Here is a 23,991-nt window from a genome sequence, read left to right as displayed (position 1 = left end):
CAGGGAATTTGGTTTGGTCAGGGTTCGGAGTTTGGGAACTTTTCGTCTTATTCCATCTTATTGCTGCGCTTTCCCTTTTGGGACAACACGGCCGATCCCTCAAAATCGACACCGTCAGCAGCTTATTGCTTTCTGGTCACCTTTGCCTCACCTCCAAGGACTGACACCTCCCGAATTTTGCGCAACCCAACCCAACGCAACAAAGCACCGGCAGTCCAAAGGCGTGGACAAAGCCAGGCGAACCCCACCATCAACCGGCTCCGCTTTGTGCTTTGCTTTGCGTTTTTCTTTCTAGGCACGACGAATCCTTTATCCCCGGACACCACAATGTCTTTGTGAGCCACAATCGGGATGACTAGTTACTCAAAGCCGCCTTTCATATCCCTTTCCTTTTACACTCAGCAGGTCTGAACACTCCACGCTGAGCGTGATCCCTCCCACTTGGGTTGATACTAAAATACTGTCCCTACCCCCTGCTTCCTCATCGAGGGTCCTCTCCTTTCCCTTTCTATTCTATTCTACCATTCACAAACGTATACCATTGTTTTTCTTGGTCTTGCCTATCTTGTCACCAACGTTCGAAAAATAACAATAACAACAACAACAACAACAAACATCTTGACCAACAATCGCTGAGCGAAACACGACCAGGGACATCTCCCAAAAATTCAACCAAAAGTCCAAACTCGATTCATCTTTGATACATCTGGTTTCCCGAGACACAAGACAAAGGCTTCCTGCCTTTCCCCTGCCGGATCTATTGACTTCAACACCACCCACTTACCCAACATCTTCACTCACATCCTTGTCATCAATCATGAAATTCGTGATATCAACCTCGGGTGCCCTTTCCGCCCTACTTTTACTAGCTGGGGAGGCTACTGCTCATTCGTGGCCAGAGACAATCCAGCGCATTGGGAAAAAGGGCGAGTTCTTGGAGCCGAAAGGCTACACACGAAACTTCCGACCTCGGGAAGGCCGCGAAGATGAAAACTTCTCCAAGAACCTCGGCGGTCCTAATGACCCAATCAAGGGACCTTTGTGCAACCCAGCTCTTGGAACGAAGGCCGATGGCTACAAGAATGCCAAGTACCCCAAGCTCAAGGCCGCCCCAGGCGAGATGATTGCCATTCGCTACCTGGAGAATGGCCACGTGACGGGGCCAGATCTTAAGAAGCCCACTAACCGAGGCACAGTCTACATCTACGCAACCACCGAGCCCAGAGATGGCCAGGCCATCCAGGATGTCCACAAGAAGTGGACAGCCGACGGTCAGGGCGGAGACAAGAAAGGTCGTCTTTTGGCCATGCGCAATTACGACGACGGACGCTGTTTTGAGGGCAATAACAATAAAGACGAGAGCAAGAGGAGATCAGCGTTGCCAGGGTTCACCCAACCCGGTAAGGACTCGAGCGTTCACAACTGGTGCCAGAACGACATCAAGCTGCCTGCGGATATCAAGAAGGGCGACTTGACCATCTACTGGGTCTGGGACTTTAGTCTCACGGACAAGGAAAACACTGCAAAGACCAGCGACGACCTCAACGGTGCCAAGGTTGTATCCAAGGAGTTTTACAGCTCTTGCATGGAGATTGCACTCGACGAATCGATCAAGTCGAACGAGCCCTTCCAATTTGACGAGAAGCAGAACTTCAAGGACGCTGCCGACCCCAAGCAGCTGACGATGGGCTTGCCCGATGGCGCTCCCAAGGGGGGAGCTGCTGCTACACCGAAGCCCAAGGAGGAAGATAAGAAGGATGACAAGCCAAAGGAGACCCCTAAGGACAACAAGCCCAAGGAGACTCCCAAGGAGGCTCCCAAGGAGGAAAAGCCCAAGGAGACTCCCAAAGAAGCTGCCCCCAAGACGAACCCGCCTGCTGCCACAACGACCAACCCACCGGCCGCTGTGCCTACGACTTTTGAGAAGCAGGTAAAGACTGTAACTGTCACCCAGGGCGTGACTACAGTCACCGTCACGGCTGGCAATGGTGCCCAACCCACTACTCCCCCGGCAGCTCCCGCGGCCACAGCTGCTCCTAACAAGGACGCTCCTAAAGAAGCTGCCAAAGAAACCCCCAAGGAAGCTACCAAGGATGCCCCCAAGGAGAACAACAAGCCTGTCACCACCCGACCACAGGAGGTCGATCCCATACCTATGATGCTCCTTCGTCGTGGCCAGCGTTGGTTTGGTGCCTTTCACTCCTGATTGGTAACCGTTAGTCCTCTTGATTCTTGTCTTTCAATTTTTGCTTCTCATTGTTCATGAAATGATACCCATTCCATTCTTTTTTTACACTTTCTTCAGACATTCACATTGGTCATGAATCATTTGAAAAAATAACCCCCCGTTCTTTTTCTCTTACAGGTGTTTTGCTCTTTATACTTTTGTCGCTCTCTAAACAGTGAGAGCAGCCTCATCAAAAGAGGCATGCGTGCGTGGCATCTTGTTTTTCTGTTTTCATGGATATAGGTGTTCTGTATGTGGCGTTCAGGGCTTTTGGCGAAGCACAGTCATGCATGGTTCTTCTTGAGATACCCTCCTTTCCTTAACAGTCTTTGTCTTTTTTTTTTCTCTCGCGATTTACTGTTTTCTCTTTCATATAAACCAGTTTCTGTTTTGATTTCTGCGTAACGTTTTACAAGTCACATGCATGGCATATATTTCCACATGGTTCTTCTTCTCTCGACGCATATAGGATGGTAGAATGGCGTTCTTTTTAGACGCAATTTCTCTTCCTTTCTCGTCTTTTTTTTCATGGCCTTTTCCTTGCGAGCATCAAACATGGTACGTTTGCATTCATCTCGAAGGAACGAAGACGGGGGTAACCTGCATATCGGAATCCTGCATAAACGATGTTTCCAACTTGAGGCATGGACATCGATGGGGCGTTGGTCTTTTGGCTTTTTTTTTCATTCTTTTTGTTTTTGGACGGACTTTTACGGACCAGTTCTGTTTTTTTTCTTTGTCCGTCCACTTTGGTTGACTTTTTCTTGCTATCTTGCTTTTTTTCCGAGGTTCTGGAAATCGAAGAGATAGGCTTGTTTAGCTCGCAGATCAGCTGGGATTTTGATTCTGATCAATCAAGTTCAATCGAGGATTTGTTTGTTGTTGTTCAACATTGATGAAATTGCTGCTCAACGTCTTGAGATTGATTGACACAAAAACGCGATTGTGATTCAACGTTTGCAGACTGGCGTGACCTGGGTGTGCTGCGGGCTATGATGGTTCTTTGATTGATGGAATCGGACCAGGTCGTACAGTACAGAAACTCTGGGCGCCTAGGTGGGTACCTACCTATTTACTGTACCTCACTTCTAGGTGCCTACCTGGTAAGGTACATACCAAGCTCCTTAGTTCAGAACATTTGTACACAGCCTACTTGGACTTTCTGTCACCTGTCGAATTGAGAGATTGCGTTTCCCCGCAAGCGATTCGCACCGGATTTCCGTTTTCGTTACTTACTTTTATTTTTTCTCTCTTTTTTGGTGCCTGTTGCTGCGCCCCCTTGTCGTCACCACAGTGACCAACCCACCAACTTCGGTAGGTAATACATGTATTCTTTCCTTCATTTATCCTCATCCCTGACAACTTTTGGTGCGCCCTTGGTCGCTTATTTCCGTTCATTCGTCATCGTTTTTCTTCCTCAATCCCCCTCTCTCGAGATAAAAACGATAAGACAAAAAAAAAAAAAGTTTCCGATTTCTGCAAAGGCGTTCACACTATCGTATTCGTTGCTGAAACTTTCCTCTCAAAAAGCACAGGGCTAGCCAAACAAATCATATCTAAAATAGGCAAACCCCCACCCGCCAACACGTTGGTAGATGACATTTTTTTTTTTGCTCGTTGGTCTGCTAGAAGCCTAGAACAAAAAAAAAAGACACATAACGGAGTCAACTGTGGAGAGGGCTGTGTGCAAGGCCTTTGCTGTCTTCCAGCACGGAAGCCTCCCCTTCCCTGCTCAGATAAAAGCGAGAGGAATTGTCAACAGGTGCGCGCCTTGACGTCCTTTGGGGTTATACCCGGTCTGCTATACATCACATCTGCCAAAAGCCCGCCATCATGTGCTTTGGCAGCAAATCTCAGCGTGACCAGTCCGCCGTCGGGCCCAAGCCTGCGGCCGCTGTAGCTCAGCAGAACTCGGCATCGGTACCGGTAGCATCAAAGACTTCCCATACCGCACCGCAACAGCAGCAGCAACCACAACGGCAGTCTGAGGAGTATACGCCGCCGCCGGGCCCACCACCTGGGTCGTCGCAGACTCCTCGACCTCCTCAACCTGCAGTTGATGATGGTTTTGCGCCGCCTCCAGGTCCGCCTCCATCGCATACTCCCCAACCCTCAGCAACGACAAGTGCCGATTATGCACCACCACCAGGACCACCTCCCGGAGCAGCAGCGGCAGGAAACACCACGTCAACGACAGACTACGCACCACCCCCAGGCCCTCCCCCATCCCAGAACCCCTCCGGCCCACCCCCAGACTACAGCAGCCCGCCCGCCCAGCAACAACAACAACAAGAACAACCACCCCAGCACGACTGGCAGGCCGCCGTCCCGGACACGTCTCTCTTCCCACCGCCGCCGGACATCTTCTCGCACCACGAGTTCTCCCCTGCCAACAACGCTTCCGAGTTGGAGATGGAAGCCGGCGAGGCCTGGTGCGCGGCGCACCCGCTGTCGCCCCCGCTGGCGCTGGACCCTCCCTCGGCCGCCGCCCACGAGGCCCACAACCCGCGCCTGATGCAGCCAGCCAACTTCCGCGGCTTGCTCCGCTGGCTCGGCCACGGCCACTGGGAGCTGCGCACCGCCGACCGCCGCTGCACCGACTCCACCGTACTTGCCTACCCGCCGCTGTACTGCGCGGGCCGCCAGCAGCAAGCCAGCGCCGCTGCCGGAAAGCCGACCGTCGTCTACTACGAGGTCCAGATCCGCAGCGACAGCCGCGCCGACGAGACGTCCCTGGCCGTCGGCTTCGCCGCACTGCCCTACCCGCCCTTTCGGCTCCCGGGTTGGCACCGCGCCAGCTTGGCCGTGCACGGCGACGACGGCCACCGCTACACCAACGACCTGGCCGGCGGCTGCAGCTTCACGACGCCGTTCCGGCGCGGCGAGAGGATGGGGCTGGGCATCAAGTTCGCCGGCGGGCCCGGCGGCAGGGTCGTCATCTTCTTCACCAGGGGCGGCAAGGTCGACGGGAGCTGGGACCTGCACGAGGAGACAGACGCCACCGAGGTCGGTGGTGTCCAGGGACTCGAGGGCTGGCACGACATCACCGCCGCGATTGGCACGTTTGACTTTGTGAGCCTCGAGGTGTTTTTCGAGCCGTCCAAGTGGTTATACAAGGGAGGTGGTCAAGATGTCATGTAAGAGGTGTTTTGATATATCTATGCGGCCTGCCTCTTTATTGTAATTTGTCACACTGGTGTTCTGGAGGGGCGAAACAGGACTCTTTTGAACACACTAATTACTCGAGTATTTTGTTCCAATGCGTCATGAAAATACCAAAGACCACGGGTCTTCGTTATAGTTATACATTACATTCAAGAAAGAGGCCGAGCGAGTGATAGCCCTCGCCACCTAGAAAGCATACACGCTGCATTAAAAGACCTTTAGCCAAGCTCTTGTCCGCACACAATCAATCTTGAAACCCTGGATAAAAGGGCTGACAGTCAGAAATTCCCCCCATATCAGCAGAGAGAAAGCAACACATGGTCTTACTTTCACTTTGCCTTGTCACACTCAGTCCTGTGACTCCTCCAAGCTTCATTTTGATGCCTGAAATCGTCATTGACTAATCCTACCCAAATATCGCACCTCACTACGCCTTCTTGAGCCGAGTGGAACGCCGTGTAGGCTCCTCGGGAGCCATGCTGCCGTTTTTCCTCTTCTTTTCTCCCTTGTCTGGTGGCGCCAACGGCTTCCCCGCGGCTGCTACTCGCTTGGTATTCACAACTGGGGGCGCCTCCTCCATGGGTACGTCGTTTTCATCCTGAGTCTCATCAGCATTGTAACCATCAAGTTTCCCCAAAGGAGTAAGCAGCCCTGTCACGGCGGCCGGCCTGACATATCTGGCCGACAGCTGCCTCAGCGCCGTAAATTCGGCCCGAGGCGAAGTCCAGCCGCCGCTGAGCGTGATCTTCGTGAAGGCAGTCGTGCGCCCAATTGTCTTCAAATCCTTGGATCTACTTACAATCCTATTGGCATCAACAGCCTCGCCAGTCGAGAGGTCGGCCTTACCGCTTGAGACCACGTCTTTGTCCATCTCGAGTTTGGAAACGGTGTCCGAAGGGGTCCGCTTGCTGCGGGGCGGCGTTGGGGTCATTATGGTCAACGATACGGGCGTGGAGGGCATTTCTCGGGCGACTGCGTACTGCTTGTGCATGAGCACAAAGGCTACCTGCTCAACATCAACGGCACGTACGCCTAGCCTCGCGGCCAGCAGGCGGGCGGCGCGGTCAAGATTCTGATACTCGCGCATGGTGTACTTGATCTTGGACGCGGACGGGTTGGTGTAATCACAACATAACCACAGGTAGGCCTCGTCACTGAAAAAGATGACCTTGCTGGGGTCAAAGACGGCCAGCATCAGCGAGGCCGTGGCAGGTCCCATGCCCTTGACATGCTTAACAATCTCGGCCATGCCGGCTGAAGCATCCTTGGTCTCGTGGTAAATGGCGAGACCGGCGCTGATACAGGATTCAACCGCGGCCGGGTCGTTGGAATCGATGTACTTCTGTATCATGGGCCGGAACTTGCCATGGCGTAGCTTCCATTCGACTAGCTGTTGGACATCATCATAGCTGAGGCTTGATTGCCCCTCGTACTGTTTCAAGACCGCTCTATAACGCCACTTGTCCAGCTCTGCCAGAGTCTTTTGCGCGGTTTTGAATCTTGTAATGGCTGTGAAGTATGGTTAATAGACTGATATATTGATTTAGTCGAACAAAGCAATGATGTACCAAAAATATACAACCGAAAAAAGAAAAGAAAAAAGGACAAGGATGTGAAGAAGGATACGAACTGGCTTTAGTTTCGGAAATAACTTGTATGAGAGCGGTGTATTCTCTGCGAGCCTTCTCAAATTCCGCCTTTGTAATCTCGTCCGGCGAGACAATAGCATTGCCATGCCCAGCCATGGTTGCTACTAGCCCGACTATATTTTGAGCTGTGACGGCGGTACAAGCACCTCGTTTGACGAACCTCGGCGTGAGTTTTTGGCGAACCTTCTGTTGGATGCCTCCAGCCCTTTGGGTTTTGGGTACAAGAAATTGTGTAAGAGGTGCGATGTGGTTTCTTCTTTCTTTTGTTGTTTTTCTTTTGATTTCCCCGGGGGTTGCTTTTTTTAGGTTGTTTGATGCGATCAAAGGCGATCGATGTTGGTCGAAGCTGAAGTGGACGAGCTTGACACTAACCAACCAGGCAAAGTAAAGTGCGTGTCAAAGCTCTGCTGCTGCTCACGGCTCCAATGAAATTCAGGGTAAACAGGGTCGACGCTCTTTGATTTACCAGTAGGTCAGGTTGAGGGTCCTAGAGATGAAAGAACTCTTGTTTTTTTTACAGTTGCACTGAAGCTTCGTGCCTATAATCATGTACATACATGTAGCAAAAGGAAGTTTAGTAAATACCTTAAGAACCTTTCCTTTATCTGGGATGGAGGGCGTAAATACGTGCTCAACATTGAGTTTGAAATAAAGAAATAGCGATGACGACACAGCACTTCTAGTGACACACGCCTCTCTCTGTGCTGTAAAATTAGCTTCAACGGTCGCTCTTGCTTTTGAGACGGTGCACAGACCAGATCAGACCAGGAACCAGGGACTGAACTGACGCCTATGAACGTGCGAGATAACGTGATGGCGGGGAATGCACGATTACGCCGAGTTGAACCATGTTCTTGTTTGATGACTTTTATTTGTCAAGGTTGACTGGGAACTGCAAGGAGGTAGATAAAGGCCCGAGAGATATATCCGCGGGGCAGGTTGACATGTATGTTCGCGGCCACTCTGAGATCGACGCCAAGATAACGAGTACAGACAAGATCAGATTGCTTGATATGAGTGCCTGTTTTCCTCCCTCAACGTCCATTCTATTTTTTTATTTTGATTTTCCTCTTCCAAGAAAACGATCGGCTTATATTTCATCTGAACAATAGACCAGCATATAATTACTTTACTTGAACAGCCAAATATTTTAGCCTCGGACAAAACACCCAGACTAGGTAGCTTGTGTAAATACGAGCACCTGACGACAGCTTGCATGTCCCTTAAAAATCACGTGCATCCAGCTGTACGACGACAAGACCAGCAAGACCGCCTAGTAAGCAACCGAACCTCCTGGCCCCCATGGGCCAGGGGTCCAGATCGAGACCACCCCCACTGCCTCCCGCTGCCGACCCACTAAAAAAAGAACGATCTTCGTTGCTGCCAGAGTAAGCGGTCGCGACTCTTGACTTCTTTTTTTCTCTTTTTCTATGTATCGATCCTTAAGCCAACCTCTCAAGCACAGACAGCCAGCAACTTCCAACGAGCAGAATCATAAACGGTTTTACCTGGACGAGACGGAGTAGTTACAGAAAGCAAAAATGGGCAACGTAAGCGAGTCCCCTCAAGGCTGTTGGCGTTCAACCAACACCCTACTGCCCCGCCCCAGCCGCCATTATCCCAAGCGAACTTGACATGGAATTGGAACCTGACGGGCAAAACAACCACTGCAAAACAGGGCAACCGAGCACAGCAGAAGCGCGAGCGCAACGCCAAGGACGCAAAGAGCGCGCCGAAATCGCAGCTCAAAGTTGTATGTGGCGCCGCCTTTTTTTTTTTTTTTTTTTTTTTTTTTTTTTTTTTTTTTTTTTTTTTTACTTGCGCAGAGCCGCACAAGGCCACCGCCCATTCCCGCTGACACAACGAAACCAATCCTTCTAGAACGAGAATGCCAAAAACATCCAGTGCGAGATCTGCAAGTCGACCTTCTTGATGACCACGCGAGAGCCCCAGTACGTTGCTAACCCTTCCCTACTCTTGCACTTTCCCTCTGGGCTCGGTCAGGACTTCGCTGACACTTTTCTTTGCGACATTGTAGATTGCTCCAGCACGCCGAGAACAAGCACAGCAAGACGATTGCCGACTGCTTCCCGACATATGGCAAATAGATGCGCTTCTTTGCTGGACACAGGAATTGGCTACTAGGGATGGGCCAATGGTGTTGGGAGCAGGGAGTTATCTAGGGGGCATTTGTGGCTTTTGGCTTTTTCAGCGACCGTCTGTTCCTTGTTCAATGGAATCGAGTTTTCGGCTGGCTTCAGGCTGGTATCAAGTTTCTCTATAGAGCAAACTTTTGAAGAACTGCTCAACTTTGGGGTCACTGGGCGCAGTCGACTTGATATGCGCACGATGGTTCGGGGGTGCCGCTTGCACTCTTGTCAGGATCACTGCTCAGGACATTGCGGCTGTTTGCTTGACTGGGCCGATATGAGGAACAAGATTGAAACGAATTCACGACTTGGAAAAAGCTCTGTATTCAAGGCTTTCTGTTTGTAGCCTTTTTGCACGCTGTCCCTCTACTTGCCGCATCGGGAATATCTCCCCCTCCTTTCCCCATGCCAAGAAATCAACCGAAAAGTGCTCTCAAACAGCCTGCGCATCACCCCTGAGCTTGTCCACCCCAGGCGCCGTGCTCGTCCCAGCCCCTTGCCTACCGGCAATCCTCTGCTCTTCCCTGATGCTCGCCAGAATATCGGGATACCACCGCTCGCCCACGTCCGGGTGGCTCTTTACACGGTTCCTGAGCGTCGCCTCGCCAAGCGTCGTCGCGACCCCTCCCGTGCGGAACGTGAACTCGACGTCGTCCAGCCTCTCGCCGCTCCCCTCCAGCAGCACTTTCCGGCGCTGCTCGCGCACCTCTTCCGGCACGGCGCGGCCCAGCCCCGCCTTCTCGAGCTCCTCGAACTCGGTGTCGAGCCTGACGCCCTGGAAGAAGGGGATGGAGAAGCGGGCACCCTCCCCGGCGGCGGGCGATAGGACGCGGTGCGTGGTGCTCGCGCACACGCCGCCCGTCAGCGCCTCGAGCCCCTGCCCGATGGCGACGACCAGCGTGCCGTCCACGGGCGGGCAGTCGACCCAGTCGCCGCGGAGGTTCTGCACCTGCAGGCCGCGGTGCCCGCTGGCCTGGAGCAGGTAGCTCGTGTACATGCTGTCCTTGTGCGGGCCGACGCCCTGCCTGGCCGCCCCGTCGGCGCCCAGCTCCCCAACGTCTGGGTACTTGACGATCTTGAGCTTGTGCTGCTGGTCTTGGACGTTGCGCTCAAAGTAGCGCTCAAAAGCCGACGCCGGCAGCCCGATGGCCTCGGCCACCAGCGCCGTGAAGCGCATCGAGACGGCGCCCATGGCCTTCATGTACGCCGTGAAGGTGTCGCGGAACCCCGGCAGCGCCGCCTCGTCTGGCCACTGGTTAGGGCCGAGGAGGTTGTAGTATCTCGGTGTGCCGGGCGCCGTCGGCACGACGTGCTCGGTTGACAGGTCGATCTGCTCGCGGTGGTCGACCGCTCCGGCCGTCACCTCAGCCGAGAGCCGGCTGTAGCCCAGAAACGACGGCGCGTTCTTCATTTCGATTTTGAGTTTCTCGTCCAGCGGCAGGTCAAAAAAGGCCCGGCCGTGGGAGATGGCTGACGCAAAGAGTGAATCCGGGATTCCAACATTTTTGAGGTACAAGAAGCCAACCTCCATAAGGGCGGAGCGCAGGTCGGCGAGGAATGCTGGTTTCGTCGTTGGCGACGAGGCCAGGGAGAGGTCAAGCACAGGGATGGAAGTAAACGACATCTTGGAGTATTGTGAAATCGGCTCCTTGATCGTATGGTATGAGTCTTATGCTTTAAAAGTATAAAAAAAAAAAAAAAAGAAGACCTTGAATTAAATCACCCTGAAACCCGGGACTTTGATGTTCCAGACGCGCGCGAAAAGGGATTGGTATGAAGGTCGGGATCGCCACTTTAATTGTATCTTTCAGGTATAGGCGGCTGAATAGCCACTAGATAATGCCAAGTTACTTTATGACATTTAAATCGTCAATGAACACAGAGACAGACATTTGACAAGGGAACAAAAGAAAAAGAAAGAGAAAACGGATGAGATGAATGTGAACTAGAAATTCAAGTATTAACTCCAGAACTCGCTCCAGAGTCTCAATGAGGATGCATGTACGAAAAATCGCTTTTATACCCCTTTGTCTTCGGCTTTACAACATGGCGTAATGGGGTTAGAAATCCCTTCCCCGCAGTCGCGCAATTCAACCGCAGCACAAGCACAGACCTGCCCACACAACTATACTCCCGACATCGGAAGCAAAGCTAACCTCCCTAACTACGAACCTACTTGAGGTACCTTAGTTAGGTAAGCGACGCCTCTGGTCAACCATCCAAGACGAACACAAATAAAAATCTCGATAGACGGTCTCAAGCGGAACTAGAAACCGGTTTGGATGAAATCAGCTCCGAGACTTGGTAGAAAAGATCCTCAATCGGCGGCAGCGCAAATGCAGGGGCACCGTCAAAGATCTGTGTCAGCTTCTCAGGCACTAATATTGCGTTGTGCGTCTCCATGTCTTCCATATCGTCCGCATCATTATCTTCGTCCATTGCGTCGCTGGTTCCGCTGAGTTGCAACAGCATTCTGTTGCTATCGGGTTCGTCCTCATCGTCAACTTCCATTGCGTCTTGGTCGTTATTATCTGGCACTTTGTCCAGCTGCAAATCTGATAGCGGTGCCGCGAGCGGATTCATTGCCGTTGCCTGGATAACTGCGAGTACATGTGCGGCAGAATCAACTGCGACGAACCCAGCAGAGCCAGGAACAGCGAGTAACGAGATGACTAGGTTTGGTATGGCCTGCACCAGGACTGGTCGGTCTTCTTCAAGCGTGAAGACTGCGACCTCCGACACAACACCCTTCTTGTAGCTTGGCTTGTCTGACTTGTAGAATACGGGCACCGCGAGGGCAAATGTCTTTGATCTTTTGTCCACTGCTAATTGTGTCATCTGCAGCTTCAGGTTCGGGTTGGGGTCGTCAAACGTAACGTTGTACCGAATTGTATCCTCAACAACATCATAGACAACGACGCTGCCGGCTAATATGATCAGACACGACCCAAGTATTTGCAAGCTGCGAACCTCGCCTTCAAATAGTTGGTTTACTCTGTTGCGTATCCGACCAGAAGATGCGTCGATGATATACAGCACCACTTCGTCAGGAAGACCATATGCAACAAACAATGTCGAGCCATCGTCGGAGAAAGTCGAGGCACCTGATGGCTTGAAATTCAGGGGCTCATCCGCAGAGTCAACCTCAATCTCCGTGATGCTGGTGTTGGAGGCCAAAGGAATCTCCTGGACACAAGTCCATCCCTCCACCGTCTCAGTTGCGACTTGTGCTCCCTTTCCCTTCGCCACTAGAGCATTGGCGGGCGTTTTGCTAGATTGTTGTGAAAACGGCCCCCACAGCCGAACTTTGCCATCTGCGCCGACTGTGCTGAATAAAGATGTCCTCGGGCTAGCTGCCAAGCTCAGAATCGACTCAGGTCTTGTCGAGAAATGCGCCTCATCAATACGTGATATTAGCTCCATCTGACCACTGTCTTCCGCGCCGACCTTCCAGAACTTGAGGTGGATCTCCTTCCTCTCCTGGCTAAGTGACTCGGCTGCATGTTTGTCCTCGGCAATCGGTTCCAGATCGCGGACCGGTGGCTGCCATTCATCGACGGATGCCAGCCAGTCTCCTTGATGTGAGAAGGACATGTGCGAAACCCAAGGCTCGGTGACAGGGTAGCCTTTCGGGGTGATGTTGTTTTCGGTGGGATTAGTGCGAGCTAGAGGTTGCTTGGATAAGCTCTGGAAAGTTGAGAAATCAAATACTTGTACTGAAGAAGCTGACGGGGTAGAATCAGTATTCATCGCCGACTGGCCGTTGCCGACGCTCAAATAAAGCCGTGTGGGCTCCTTGGGATTGATGGCGGCAGTGAGCGGTCTGGTGATCTGCTCAACTGGCTTCCAGACCCGCCGAACAGCCTTGTCTCTCTTCTTCTTGCCACTCAAGACTAGAGACTGGAGACCTGATATATACGTTGTGGGCGTCATTTCAGACGTGGAGAGAATCATGGCCGAATTGTCGTCAAGGGTAATGGCGTATGAAGATCCCAGAGGTGAAACAACAATGTTGTTGACGCAGGCTGACAAATGGGGGAGATACTCTCTCCTTCCTGTATCAACCTGCCACAGAACCAAGGTATTCTCAGTGCCTCCAGAAATAAAGTACTCGCCTGAAAATAGTCTATTAGTACCATGAAGCAGTCCAATAGTAAAAAAGGGAACTTACCATCGAGAGACCACTTGACGCTGTGCACAGCGCGGGGGTGCCAATGATATTGCCTGGGCTGGATCCGCTCAATAGAGCCAGACTTTTGGAGGTGAGAAAGAACGTCGTTATACGCGTATATCGAGCCCCTGACGGTTCCAACAACAACATCTAAAACCAGGCCAGCCTCAGCTGCTCCAGAGTTCTGTTTCGACTTCGGCTTTTTTGGTGTGGAAGTTGTTTTCTTCGAACCCAATTTTACGTCAAGAGAACACACATCATCCGGGGCTTCAAGGACGTAGGTCTCGCTTGACACAACAAACGCATTGGTCGAATCCTTTTCCAGTCTTAGTTTCGCAATCAGCAGTCTGGCATCCATAGCACCGACAACAGTGCAGCCATCAGCTGTGGCCCTGAGAATGTGAACATCTCCAGGGCAGCTGTTCAGCTCGTAACGATCAGCTCGTCCCGAGGCAGTGGCATACGCCACGAGCTGTGAGGTTCCCTTGGCAGAGTTCTCGGACGTGAGGAGAAGCTCCTGGTCTTTGGAACCAGTTGGGTTGATAGCCTGCATCGCCGACACCTTGGAGCCAGATTTGGTGTGAATTGCTGCGTCTCCCGTCTCCCAGTTGACTTTCCAGATAACTTGCCAGTCGTCGGCTACCCACACCACCTGGGACTCGATCAACGAAGGAACAGCGGCCGAGACTCGCGGGGCGCCGCTGGACTTGGAGTGAGATTTGCTGCGATTTCGTAGCGGTTTTCCGATTGGTATCCTCCTGACGAGGAGTGAATCTTCTGTGGAGTAGACCTGGATCGAGGTTTCGTACGCGAGAACGATATATCTGAAATATTTCATTGTTAGCTTTTTGCCTCAAATAGTCTGCACTTGGAGTGACTGACTTCTCATCCTGGCTGAGAATGGGCTCTACATCAGCCAGACGACCGCCCATGGGTTCCGAAATCTTCCATGTTGCCGCCAGAGCTGCCGCAGGTACGAGAGCCTGCTCCTCGGTGTCACTTTCTTCCTCAACTTCTGTCTTCACCAAGGCCATGCTGGTTTCATCATCCTCGGCTTTGGGTAGAGCTGAAGCTTCAGCATCGCTTGTTCGGAGCTTGGACTTTGATCGATGTCGCTTTGAAGTCTTCTTCTCGCCCTGCTCCGCCTTGTCTCGCTTCCGCTTGCCCTTGGCCATGGCCGGCGAAGGCACGTCTTCTACTGCAGACGAGTCCATAACTGGATCTGTGGCAGAGTGGGCCTTTTTACGGTGATCGCCTGCAAAACGACTGATGCGTGGTTAAAAGTGAAAAGGGAGCTCGTGCAAATATTCTTCACCGCGGGCAGCCTAACTTGCTATGCTTCACCCAGCTTTCCAATTCTCACCTCGGACCCTCCAATTCAAAGAAATTTTGAGCTGCAGCCCGCCGATAAGCTCTGCGATAAGGCGCATCGAGGTGTGGGGTTCAATTCTGACCAATCAATCCCCGCGAGACCCATACTAAAATTTGTAGCGACGCCTTTTTTTGCCGATTCCGCATTCTGACGCGACAGGCCTCCCGACGTGTCCCGCCATTTACAAGCCTGTTGCGACAAAGGAAATCGTTAAAACATCGCCAAAACCGTCTCTCAATTACGCACCTGCCTCGAGCTACTCTAAGACCTAACACTCCGTCACAACAGTCAAAATGATTATTCCCATCCGATGCTTCTCCTGTGGCAAGGTAGAGAACCCTTGGTTGATCGCTCCCCCTTGCGAAGAGCCACCGCTAACCTCGACATCTTGTCTCCCGCATTAGGTCACTGGCGACCTCTGGGAGCGTTTTCTCAACCTCATCGACAGTGGAATGTCTGACGGGTATGTGCGGTGCTGGGAGGGGACTTGCGATGCCATCTATAGACGACATTCAGGGGCTGACTAAACTTCTACTTGACACTCTAGAGATGCTATGGATGCCCTTGGCTGCAAGAGGTATTGCTGCCGCCGTATGATCATGACACACGTCGATCTGATTGAAAAGCTGCTCAAGTATGTCATCTTGGTCCTTTTGGGACTTGCATGAGATCTAAATATGCTGACCCGGGATACTCGGCATCTGCAGATATTCGACCGAAGGTCGACACGACAAGAAGATGAACCTGTCGCACTCGTCATGAGTGGCTGTTCTGCAACATTAAAAAATTCTTACAAAATCTGTGGTCTTGTTGGTGATCGGCTGGATTTACTAGGCCAGTTCCCGCAGGTCCTTCTCGACAGACCGGGCGGATTCTAATGGCCGCATACTCTACAATATTGGCATGGCGTTCTGGGGGATTTATTCTACATGTTTTCACACACCACACTTGAGCATGATGACACGAGCATTTTTGGGCGCTTATGATCCTAGGCACAAGGGGAACCCAACATCTTGGGTGCCCGCGCAAAGGATTTAGGCGCGGGTCGTGTTCTAGTTCTGAAGGAAGGTCCCCATTCCCCTTATGCTGTCGTCTACAGGGAGTAGTTACGCAAGTACAATTACTCTACATGACAAGGGAGAAGCGGCTTTCCAGACTAGGCGCACTTGTTTGTTTTTGTCTTGAGGCCTCTGGTGTGGTGGACATTCATCCCTGTGTTTGAAGTGGTGTGTTGCAGTACGGCGCTTACACAAGCGCAAGCGAACTTGGCTAGAAGGATCGTTTCCATGTTCAACTGCTAACAGCTTCTTGCTTGCATGGAGCAGGTATGTCTACCTGAAAGCGAATCCACAAGCAATCATGTGAGCAGCAAGGATGGAGTGTACGGAGCTTGGGAGTAACTTGGCTGCTCTTAGCTGCCTCCTCATAAATTCAGGGTATCTTGCAAATCAATACGCTTTAGGGAATGAAGGCCGAGAAATTTCTACGGATAGTAAACAAGGGTGGTACAAATATTGGGGTTGATGGAATATCAAGATTGCTGATGCGGTATCATTGGGCAATTCAAAGCAGAAAGTCTGGGATTTGAAGGGTTTAATCAACTCACCGCTTGCTGCCATAACAAATATAACCCGGGCCTATACCTGGGTGCCACGTCAAACAAGTCCATCCACTAGACTAATCTGTGGAAGGTATGGTCTGTTCCACTAAAAACTTTGACAAGTGAGCTAAGGTAAGGCAGGAAGTCTGGTTGATTATGCAAATATTCCGAGCAAAAACGCGCGCTACCATACTGTCGGGTCAGGCAGCGGTGAAGTTGTTCATGCCTGACGGATCAACCGAGTGGGTAGACGTCGAGGGATTCAATAACTGAACATTGCAATAGTCGTGGCTCCAATGGGGTAATCGAAGGCAGATCACCTCCCAACCACCACGAAAGCAAATTGCCCTGCTGTGTTTGTTTTGCTGATACTGTCCTAATTAATGCAATGGATCTTGCAACCTTTGGGTAGGTATGGGCCCAGCATGCATTGATGCAGTGCATATAAGCCGGAACTAAAGATCAATAGACCAAGGATAAGCAGAAAACAAGCGCCGGGTTCTGTGCGTTGAAGGATTAGACGCGGGCACCATGGCCATTGGTTCTTGTGTACCTCCCCTAGTAGTGATGTGCGGCTCTTTGGCTGGTTTGTTGGCGCAGATCGGGCTTTTTGCTGTTTAGTGGGAATGTAGAATCATTGTCACACCGGTCCTCGCTCGGTTGTGACGCTTGTTTCTGACACACAGGCTGGTATGGTTGTACACAAGATAAACCAGGGGCCCTGGGAGACTTCGTTGCATGAACGCACATTAAGCTTGTCTTCTTTATTTTACGTGATATCTTTTTTTCTTCTTGCTTTTCTCTTTTCTTTTTATTCAGCTCACTCTTCTACCGTTCGTCGTGCCGCAATCACGCATCCACGCACCACAGATGTCGAAAAGCATGATAGAAGTATGTCTGGTGAAAATACTCCACCTGCCGGTAGGGCGCCTTGCTAGGCTGGTTGGTGCAAGATCATAGATGAGCCAGTAGGAAGCTCAGGAGCGCCCAAGACGGCTACGCAAGCTTGAGCCCGCCATGACCTGACGTGGACATGTGGGAACCTCTTGATTCGATGTTGTTGTAAAGCGATATCGACTGGGGGATCCGTTTGTGTGCAATATCTCTCTACAAAGAAACCAAAACAACCGTTCGAGCAAGAAAAAGAGGGGCCGGGGATGGCTTCCTTGTGGGGTCTTTCAGTAAGGTTCACCATTCAAAGTACTACAGTATACACAAAAAGGCGAGGAGGGGGGGAAGCGACCCAAGCTGTCGGGTTCGTCGAGCCGCCGGATGTGACAGAACAGAAAGAAATGAGTGGCAGAGCTGCTTAGCTCGGGCTCGGCGGAACAAAAGAGTAGTGTAGCCGAAGAAAAACATGTGGCCCTTCAATGCACCAGATCGTCCGTCTGGAAAACGTTTCTCTTTTGGGTGTTGTGGCCGTTTGGCATCTTGTTAAGATGTTACTTCGCATGTTACCTTCCGATGCATGAGGAGGAATCGATCACACTATTTTACCAGCAATGTTCTGCAGCATGTTTCGAACGATATTGATGGCGTTGGTAGTTTCGGCAAGACCACCCGCGACCTGGCGGCTGTACGTCGTAAATTGAGCACCAGTACCCCTTATTCATTTTCTTCATATTTTGAATGAGCCGTTTGCCATTATCGAGATGCAATACACAGCACCTTCTAATGAACAGGTTCATCCTATAAGCTATCTACTTTGAATGACTCAATCCGTGTATGGTTCGTGTGCATAAAACAATAAATTCATAAGGCACAAAACCAAGCCCTCTGTCTCAGAGCTCCTGCTCTTTTTTTTTTCTCCGGCAGGGATGTCTTGTGGTCAGTTTTGTACCAAAGCTGCGGCTGTGATGAACGCCAAACGGTGCGGGCTATGGACGGGCCGCGCCCAGGAACGGCCAGCCCATCCTTATTGTCCCCCGTAGGGCGCCTGCCAACTCAAGGTTCCTATTGCGAACTAAGTGGAGTCGGATGCCAATGTACCTTGCTTGGTTTACCTGACTTTAAGTACCTAGTGCATGCACAGAGACCAACGTCTTCTGGCTACTATTACACTTGAATCGACTCAACTTAATTTCATAAATCTCATACCTTTCGAGCAAGCCCCATCGCACGTCTCAATCCTCTTTTCCGGCGACTCATGAGTCTATCCGTCATCATGAAAAGAAAGATTCTACTACTGTACAGTCTTCCAATCAGGATGGCATTTTACCTAGAAACAGAGCTGCCGATTGGTAGGAGAGCTTGCTAGGGGGCACAGCAGGGTAGCATCTGGGCGCACTCGTCTCCGCACCTACACGGCAGCCTACCCCCCCAGATGGCTTTTAAGCGCCGACGCCTGTCGCTTTTCATGCAGGGCATCATTCAGAGAGCCCCGCCATCCACTACGACTGCAGACCAGGCCAATGCTGCTCTGTGAGTGGCCGCGCTGCGTACAGAAGGTGTCCTGGCACGAGAAGAGCTCGAATCTAGCCAGTTTTTGCGCAAAGATCCGTATGGGCTACCGCAGCACAGGGCTGGAGCCTCCGACTTTCAATTCGCCTGCATCAACGCGATGGACCTCTATTAGCAAGCCTGTATGTGGGAAGTATACAAAGATAGCAAAAGCCTTACCATTATTATCCATACCAATATGGATTTTGAAGACCTGTTGTCTGACCCCACCTGCATCCGTGGAAACACGACCTGGACGTCGTCCACACGTCGGCGCGCATCCTCCTCCGGAACTTCGCCTATCAGCTTTAAGTGAGGCTGGCCTGATGACGAGAATTGCATCTCTCCCTCTTCCTTTTCGAGTTGTCAGGAAGACGAATATTATCATACCTCGAATTGTACGCAGTATCTAGGTGCCTACCTCACCTTCAGCTGCCTGCCTGCCGTAAAGTCCAACAGATACCGAACGCCAAGCCAAGGAGCCACTATACTAGGCCCACCGCCCACCACGATCTGTTCTTGGTCCCTCATTTCAACCGCAGCTCACTACCTTAGTCCCCCGGTCGCCGCCCCTCTCTCATCGCTTCTCCAGCAGGCCATGCAGAACAGGTCATCTTTGGCTACGACACTCTGCATCTGCGATTCGCAGTCGCAAACACCAACAACCCAGCTAAGCTGACCTGCCAATACCGCCAAACTAGCAGGCTGCATACCCATATCACAACTGCGTCTCGTCCTTTTTTGATAATATTTTTTTTACTTGTTTCTCCTACTTCTTCTGTTGTAACCGGCTTATATTTCTTTACCTATCGGCGCCAGGCGGATTCTTTGATTTTTGTACGACAGACGCCGAGCGTCTTCCCGAACATTGTGCGCGTCGAGCTGTATCATCTTTCAAACTCGACCACACTGCCGCAACTATATCAATTGGTATCAAGCCTCGGGCCAGCTAAGGTTGTACCAGCTCTAGGATCTTTAAGCAGAGCAAAGCGGCTGCTCGACCTATCTGCGTCTTCCTGCATCTGTTACTCCTACAAACCCGACGCGCTCGCAACTGCGGTTAAGCGCAGGACTAGGATAGCTCCAAGCCGCATCCTCCTCAGTATTTTTCTTTGATCAGGATTCAACTGGGCTTCGCATCTCCCACGACAAAACCGGGTCAACGTTACTGCTCCCGTCGGTATACGCTAGTTGCTGCAGACAACAGACGAAGAGGCCGGTTCCTGCGGCCGCCTCAAGCACTAGCGTATCCGCGGCTCCAATCCTGGTATAACTCGCTTCATCTCTGATCTAGGTTGCAGCAGAGCCAACTCCCTTGACCAACAAGGCAGAATCGCGGGATTCCTCCTCCTACAGGTGAACCCTTGGTACCACTGCCATTGGCGTCTGAACAAGCGTGCGGCGGCCTTGCGTGGACTGCGTCATGGCCCTAGAAGCGCCTTTAAGATCCTCAACCGGTAGCCTTATTTCATCGCACTCCTCGGCGTACGCAGACATGTCCGTGTCATCGCCAGACTCGCCGGCGGTGTCGAACAAGTTATTGTCAATGTATGTACCATGACACAAGACTTCTGGCGCTCATGAGCTGCAATTCCCAAAGGGGACCAACCTCCCTAGACTTCGTGGCCGCAGCCCTTAGTGACACAGAAACATCCCTTACGTTGGTTTGCGACTTTCTGACATCGATCATAACATTACATTAGGTCCTCACCTGCCGGGTCCACAAGTTCACCTCAGAGCCTTCGTCCTCACTCTTTCACAAGGGCCAGCTCTGCCAACAACCACCTTATGAGCCCCATCAGTGACATCGTTGGCCCCTCACCAGTGACATCCACCGGCACTGAGACAACCGAGATCGAAGATGACGACGAGTCCGTAGATACTGGGTTCACTGTGCAGCGCATACATCCGAGCCCTCAACCACAGGTACTTCCTATATTGCAACCACTCCGAGAAATTTTATTCCATCTGCCAAAGACGCTAACTCTCTGCATAACTCACAAAAGCTCCAAATGCTGAAGACGAACATACCAGAACATCTACGAAAAAGCGGCAGTGAGGAGGCTGTGTCTGTCATCCATGCTCCTCAGAATTTCCAAGCCTGGGTATGTATAACCCATGTTGGATGTTTAAAGGATGGTACAAACGATGTTCTCGGTATGTTGCGAGCAATCTAACTAACATGCTTGTCCAAACCAGCCGGAGACACCAGCAGATATCGTTAGCCCACCCCCGAGTGAACGCTCAACCAAGGTATGCTTGTGATCAGTTTGTCATTTGGTAATAAATATATCCCATGTACTAATATCGTATCTTTCCGTCAAGTCACCCGTAATATCACCGCCACCCATTTCAACAAACGTCAAACCTGCAAAGTTTTCAATGGAAACCGCGACACCACAGGCACAAAACTTGCAAGACGTCATCAGTGATCAGAACAGACTGCGCTCAAGCAGCGCGAGCAGTCTAGAACGTGAGAAGCCAGTCCGATGAGTAGTCTACCTGCTTTTTAATACAGATGCTGACTGCACTATAGTGATACCAGAAAATAGCCAGGGCGAATCGGATGCAGAGCAGTATGAAAACGACCCTGATTATCACAGCCCGGTAATGGAAGAGGAGAATGAAATCCAGGCGCTCAACACTGCACTCGAGGAGTGCTGGACTCTATGCAACACACTAGCGGGTCTGAGTTCGATCCACAGGGAGCGCGTCTTCAGCAGCTCAGGCACGCCTGATGCTCACGAGAAGGCATGGAAGTGCTGCTGGAAGCTGTGTCAGAGATTATATCACAGTCGGGACGAAACGGAGGAGTCATACACTCTGCGAACCAATCTTGATCTGTGTCGTGATTTCTGTCAAGCACTATTCGATGTCAGGACTCGCAAGGACGACACAGCGGATTCGGTCCTGCGTGTCAGTTTCGAGCTCAACAACCAGTAAGCTTCAGTGGACTGATCGACAACATCTTCTTGGACATGTATTGACTAAACCTGTCTCACAGTCTATACAGCGCACAGGACACGCGAAATCTGCCCGAAGCATTTCGCGAGCGTACCCTAGATTTTTACATTACCTTGTGCCATCGTCTGATGAAGCAGCGCAGTGAACTTGCCGAACAAACCGACTCTCTATTGCGGGCCTGTTGGTCGCTTGCCGAGATGCTTTTCAGCATTCGACAGAACCGGCGGGACGGCAAGGCCCCTGATGAGGATCTTCTCGGTTCCGCGGTTCAAGCGTGTTGGGAACTATGCGACATTTTCAGGGAGGGCTGGACACAGATTAGACCTGAACGTGGAACGCCACGCCCCAGTCAAGTTACATTCTCATGGCATGCGCCGCATGCAATGGCTGCTGAGACTCGTAGCACAGCAGGAAGTCGGGCTTCGATGCACTCCAAGCGAGAAAGCTTGAGGAGTGTCAACAGCGAGCGACCCAGGAAGCGAGATGCACCGCCGGTACCTGAGACGCCCGTAACTGAGTTTGAGGATACCCCTATCTCTCCCGAGAGCTCCAGTCCTCAGATGCCCAACATACTTGTGCTAGGAACAAGCAGCGAGAGCAGCCGTGTGACTGTTCCGAGGTGGTCAAGCAGCGCCAGCAATTTGTCAAGCTTCTCGCAGAGTAGCCAGAAGACCAGCAGCACTGCAACTGCCGGAAAGAAGACGAAATCAAAGGTCACGGGCACCGGGGCGAGCGGAGCAGGGAGCAATATCAGCGGAGGGAGTTCCGGAGGTACTGTGGAGGATATCAACATCACTCGTATCAAGGCTTTGATAGTCAAAGCGGCGATGAACATTGGCTTCAGCCGGGACAGCGCGTCCGCGATGGCAGATGGGACCGGCGGTGCGACTGCTCTTCAGGCGTTCGTCAAATCACTGCCGTCTGGCTCTTTTGGAAACCTTCCACAGCATGCAACACTACTTCAAAACTACAAGAACCTGGTCCTGAGCGACGCCGCGCTTGTTGGCAGCGGCGCCGCCGGTAACCTTCTACCGACACGAGGAAAGAGAGTTGGCGCGGTTGACCTTGCAAAGTCGGTGGGTTGGATGATGCACCGGAGCTCGCACTATGGATTTTTGAGGGAGCTGTACAAGCTGGTGTTTGGATTCACTGTTGAAGAGGCCGAGATGCGCAAGAACACGACCATTGCTGTTTGAGGGGCACCATGTTACTTTTCCCTCTGCAGTAATTCTTGAGCATGCCGACCTGGTTAATTCTAGTGGATCGACAGCTCGAGCCGGGTACGATTGCGTCATCAGGGGCGTACAGTGGCGGTGTTTGCACGTCACTGCCTTTCCAAATCTGCCGTCAACGATTGTTACGCTCCTTAGAGTACCCGGAGCCATTCACTATGGTGTTACTCGACGCAACCGATTCGATCAACCCATCCATGTCTTGCACATGCAGCGTGTTGCATGGCACAGCTACGAAAGCCTCAGTCATCGAGGATCGACAACCTATTTTGATGGCACAGTTTCTTCACAATCAATTTACACTGAAAGATGTTTTTTGTTCAAATTTTGCACCATTTCGATTTCAAGCTAGATACCCCCTTCTTTTGGATGGCAACATTTGCTTTTATCTGGCAATCATTTTACCAATCGACGTTTGTCTTGTCACGCTTTTCTTTCCATTTTTTTCGGACATATGACGACTATGAATCTTGTTCGCTTTAAATCCTGGGAGGCAAAGATTGTGATTTTTTCTGCTTTCTGTCAAAAGAATTGGATGGCACTTATCGTTTCACTTCTTGGAACTGGCAACGGCAACCTGTGATTTCTTTTTACTTGATTATATTACACATCTATTTATTAGTTCCAATGATTATTTGCCTCCTACTTCTTCATATCTAAGACGGCCCCTAGAACCCCAAATTTCCGATCTTTGTCACAACCCTGATCCCCCCAAGGGCTAACGGTTAATCTGCAAAGTGTTGTGAGATCTTGGCATTCCCATCTTCATTCTCATATCCCACCAAGTCTCGTGAGCCAGTTCTTTGTTGTGGTATCTACACAGACCAGCACATATCGTTGCCGGGTACCCCTTGCACCTTTGTTTGGTTCATTAGAACCTCTGATGAGGCCCAGGCATTGCAGTCTCCATCAAAGGAGGATCCAAGCAAAGTGCACAACCCATATATGTCTTGCTGAAATCACTCGACTCAGGGCAATACGGACCCTCTCTTCATAACATGTCACTACGGCTGCGTCACCAC

The 23,991-nt window shown here is 51.4% G+C and overlaps 9 protein-coding genes across 9 annotated transcripts; 5 read left to right on the top strand and 4 right to left on the bottom strand.

Moving 5' to 3' along the window:
* Nucleotides 1-817: 817 nt before the first annotated feature.
* PgNI_04339 (uncharacterized protein) lies at nucleotides 818-2,206 on the top strand (the record flags this gene model as incomplete). The annotated part of the gene is made up of 1 exon (XM_031124387.1): nucleotides 818-2,206. The coding sequence occupies one exon, from the start codon at nucleotides 818-820 to the stop codon at nucleotides 2,204-2,206; it is 1,389 nt and encodes a 462-aa protein (XP_030983887.1).
* Nucleotides 2,207-4,060: 1,854 nt separating this feature from the next.
* Nucleotides 4,061-5,368, top strand: PgNI_04338 (uncharacterized protein; the record flags this gene model as incomplete). Its single annotated transcript, XM_031124386.1, has 1 exon — nucleotides 4,061-5,368. The coding sequence occupies one exon, from the start codon at nucleotides 4,061-4,063 to the stop codon at nucleotides 5,366-5,368; it is 1,308 nt and encodes a 435-aa protein (XP_030983888.1).
* A 451-nt stretch (nucleotides 5,369-5,819) lies between these two features.
* PgNI_04337 (uncharacterized protein) lies at nucleotides 5,820-7,852 on the bottom strand (the record flags this gene model as incomplete). Its single annotated transcript, XM_031124385.1, has 4 exons — nucleotides 7,830-7,852; nucleotides 7,673-7,740; nucleotides 7,023-7,580; nucleotides 5,820-6,901 (listed from the first exon to the last, which is right to left on the bottom strand). The coding sequence occupies exons 3-4, from the start codon at nucleotides 7,135-7,137 to the stop codon at nucleotides 5,820-5,822; spliced, it is 1,197 nt and encodes a 398-aa protein (XP_030983881.1). The 5' UTR covers nucleotides 7,138-7,580; nucleotides 7,673-7,740; nucleotides 7,830-7,852.
* Nucleotides 7,853-8,319: 467 nt separating this feature from the next.
* On the top strand, nucleotides 8,320-14,673 carry PgNI_04334 (uncharacterized protein). The gene is made up of 7 exons (XM_031124382.1): nucleotides 8,320-8,429; nucleotides 8,507-8,591; nucleotides 8,651-8,794; nucleotides 8,923-8,993; nucleotides 9,080-13,298; nucleotides 13,354-14,184; nucleotides 14,243-14,673. Exons 2-5 carry the CDS (start codon nucleotides 8,583-8,585, stop codon nucleotides 9,147-9,149), a joined length of 294 nt encoding a protein of 97 aa, XP_030983880.1. The 5' UTR covers nucleotides 8,320-8,429; nucleotides 8,507-8,582; the 3' UTR covers nucleotides 9,150-13,298; nucleotides 13,354-14,184; nucleotides 14,243-14,673.
* PgNI_04336 (uncharacterized protein) lies at nucleotides 9,625-10,815 on the bottom strand (the record flags this gene model as incomplete). The annotated part of the gene is made up of 1 exon (XM_031124384.1): nucleotides 9,625-10,815. The coding sequence occupies one exon, from the start codon at nucleotides 10,813-10,815 to the stop codon at nucleotides 9,625-9,627; it is 1,191 nt and encodes a 396-aa protein (XP_030983882.1).
* Nucleotides 11,448-14,576, bottom strand: PgNI_04335 (uncharacterized protein; the record flags this gene model as incomplete). Its single annotated transcript, XM_031124383.1, has 3 exons — nucleotides 11,448-13,306; nucleotides 13,363-14,186; nucleotides 14,245-14,576. The coding sequence occupies 3 exons, from the start codon at nucleotides 14,574-14,576 to the stop codon at nucleotides 11,448-11,450; spliced, it is 3,015 nt and encodes a 1,004-aa protein (XP_030983879.1).
* A 227-nt stretch (nucleotides 14,674-14,900) lies between the features above and the next one.
* PgNI_04333 (uncharacterized protein) lies at nucleotides 14,901-16,408 on the top strand. Its single transcript, XM_031124381.1, has 4 exons — nucleotides 14,901-15,063; nucleotides 15,139-15,197; nucleotides 15,282-15,368; nucleotides 15,442-16,408. The coding sequence occupies exons 1-4, from the start codon at nucleotides 15,028-15,030 to the stop codon at nucleotides 15,494-15,496; spliced, it is 237 nt and encodes a 78-aa protein (XP_030983885.1). The 5' UTR covers nucleotides 14,901-15,027; the 3' UTR covers nucleotides 15,497-16,408.
* A 2,464-nt stretch (nucleotides 16,409-18,872) lies between these two features.
* On the bottom strand, nucleotides 18,873-19,304 carry PgNI_04332 (uncharacterized protein; the record flags this gene model as incomplete). The annotated part of the gene is made up of 3 exons (XM_031124380.1): nucleotides 18,873-18,902; nucleotides 18,954-19,127; nucleotides 19,200-19,304. The coding sequence occupies 3 exons, from the start codon at nucleotides 19,302-19,304 to the stop codon at nucleotides 18,873-18,875; spliced, it is 309 nt and encodes a 102-aa protein (XP_030983886.1).
* Nucleotides 18,957-23,609, top strand: PgNI_04331 (uncharacterized protein). The gene is made up of 7 exons (XM_031124379.1): nucleotides 18,957-20,321; nucleotides 20,477-20,699; nucleotides 20,780-20,878; nucleotides 20,973-21,026; nucleotides 21,099-21,246; nucleotides 21,310-21,712; nucleotides 21,778-23,609. The coding sequence occupies exons 1-7, from the start codon at nucleotides 20,197-20,199 to the stop codon at nucleotides 22,931-22,933; spliced, it is 2,208 nt and encodes a 735-aa protein (XP_030983883.1). The 5' UTR covers nucleotides 18,957-20,196; the 3' UTR covers nucleotides 22,934-23,609.
* The last annotated feature ends 382 nt before the right edge of the window (nucleotides 23,610-23,991 follow it).

Source organism: Pyricularia grisea (assembly GCF_004355905.1).
Source record: "Pyricularia grisea strain NI907 chromosome Unknown Pyricularia_grisea_NI907_Scaffold_2, whole genome shotgun sequence".
Taxonomy (NCBI): Eukaryota; Fungi; Ascomycota; class Sordariomycetes; order Magnaporthales; family Pyriculariaceae; genus Pyricularia; species Pyricularia grisea.
This window is presented reverse-complemented; position numbering and strand designations above follow the sequence as displayed.

Excerpts from the sequence above, each read along its gene's own strand:
- PgNI_04334 (XM_031124382.1), top strand. Across the intron at positions 8,795-8,922 it reads CGAAATCGCAGCTCAAAGTT|AACGAGAATGCCAAAAACAT; the intron begins GTATGTGGCGCC and ends CAATCCTTCTAG. Across the intron at positions 8,994-9,079 it reads ATGACCACGCGAGAGCCCCA|ATTGCTCCAGCACGCCGAGA; the intron begins GTACGTTGCTAA and ends GCGACATTGTAG.
- PgNI_04333 (XM_031124381.1), top strand. The coding sequence starts at position 15,028 with ATGATTATTCCCATCCGATGCTTCTCCTGTGGCAAG. Across the intron at positions 15,064-15,138 it reads GATGCTTCTCCTGTGGCAAG|GTCACTGGCGACCTCTGGGA; the intron begins GTAGAGAACCCT and ends CTCCCGCATTAG. Across the intron at positions 15,369-15,441 it reads CTGATTGAAAAGCTGCTCAA|ATATTCGACCGAAGGTCGAC; the intron begins GTATGTCATCTT and ends CGGCATCTGCAG.
- PgNI_04331 (XM_031124379.1), top strand. The coding sequence starts at position 20,197 with ATGGCCCTAGAAGCGCCTTTAAGATCCTCAACCGGTAGCCTTATTTCA. Across the intron at positions 20,322-20,476 it reads TCGAACAAGTTATTGTCAAT|GTCCTCACCTGCCGGGTCCA; the intron begins GTATGTACCATG and ends ACATTACATTAG. Across the intron at positions 20,879-20,972 it reads CTCAGAATTTCCAAGCCTGG|CCGGAGACACCAGCAGATAT; the intron begins GTATGTATAACC and ends TGTCCAAACCAG.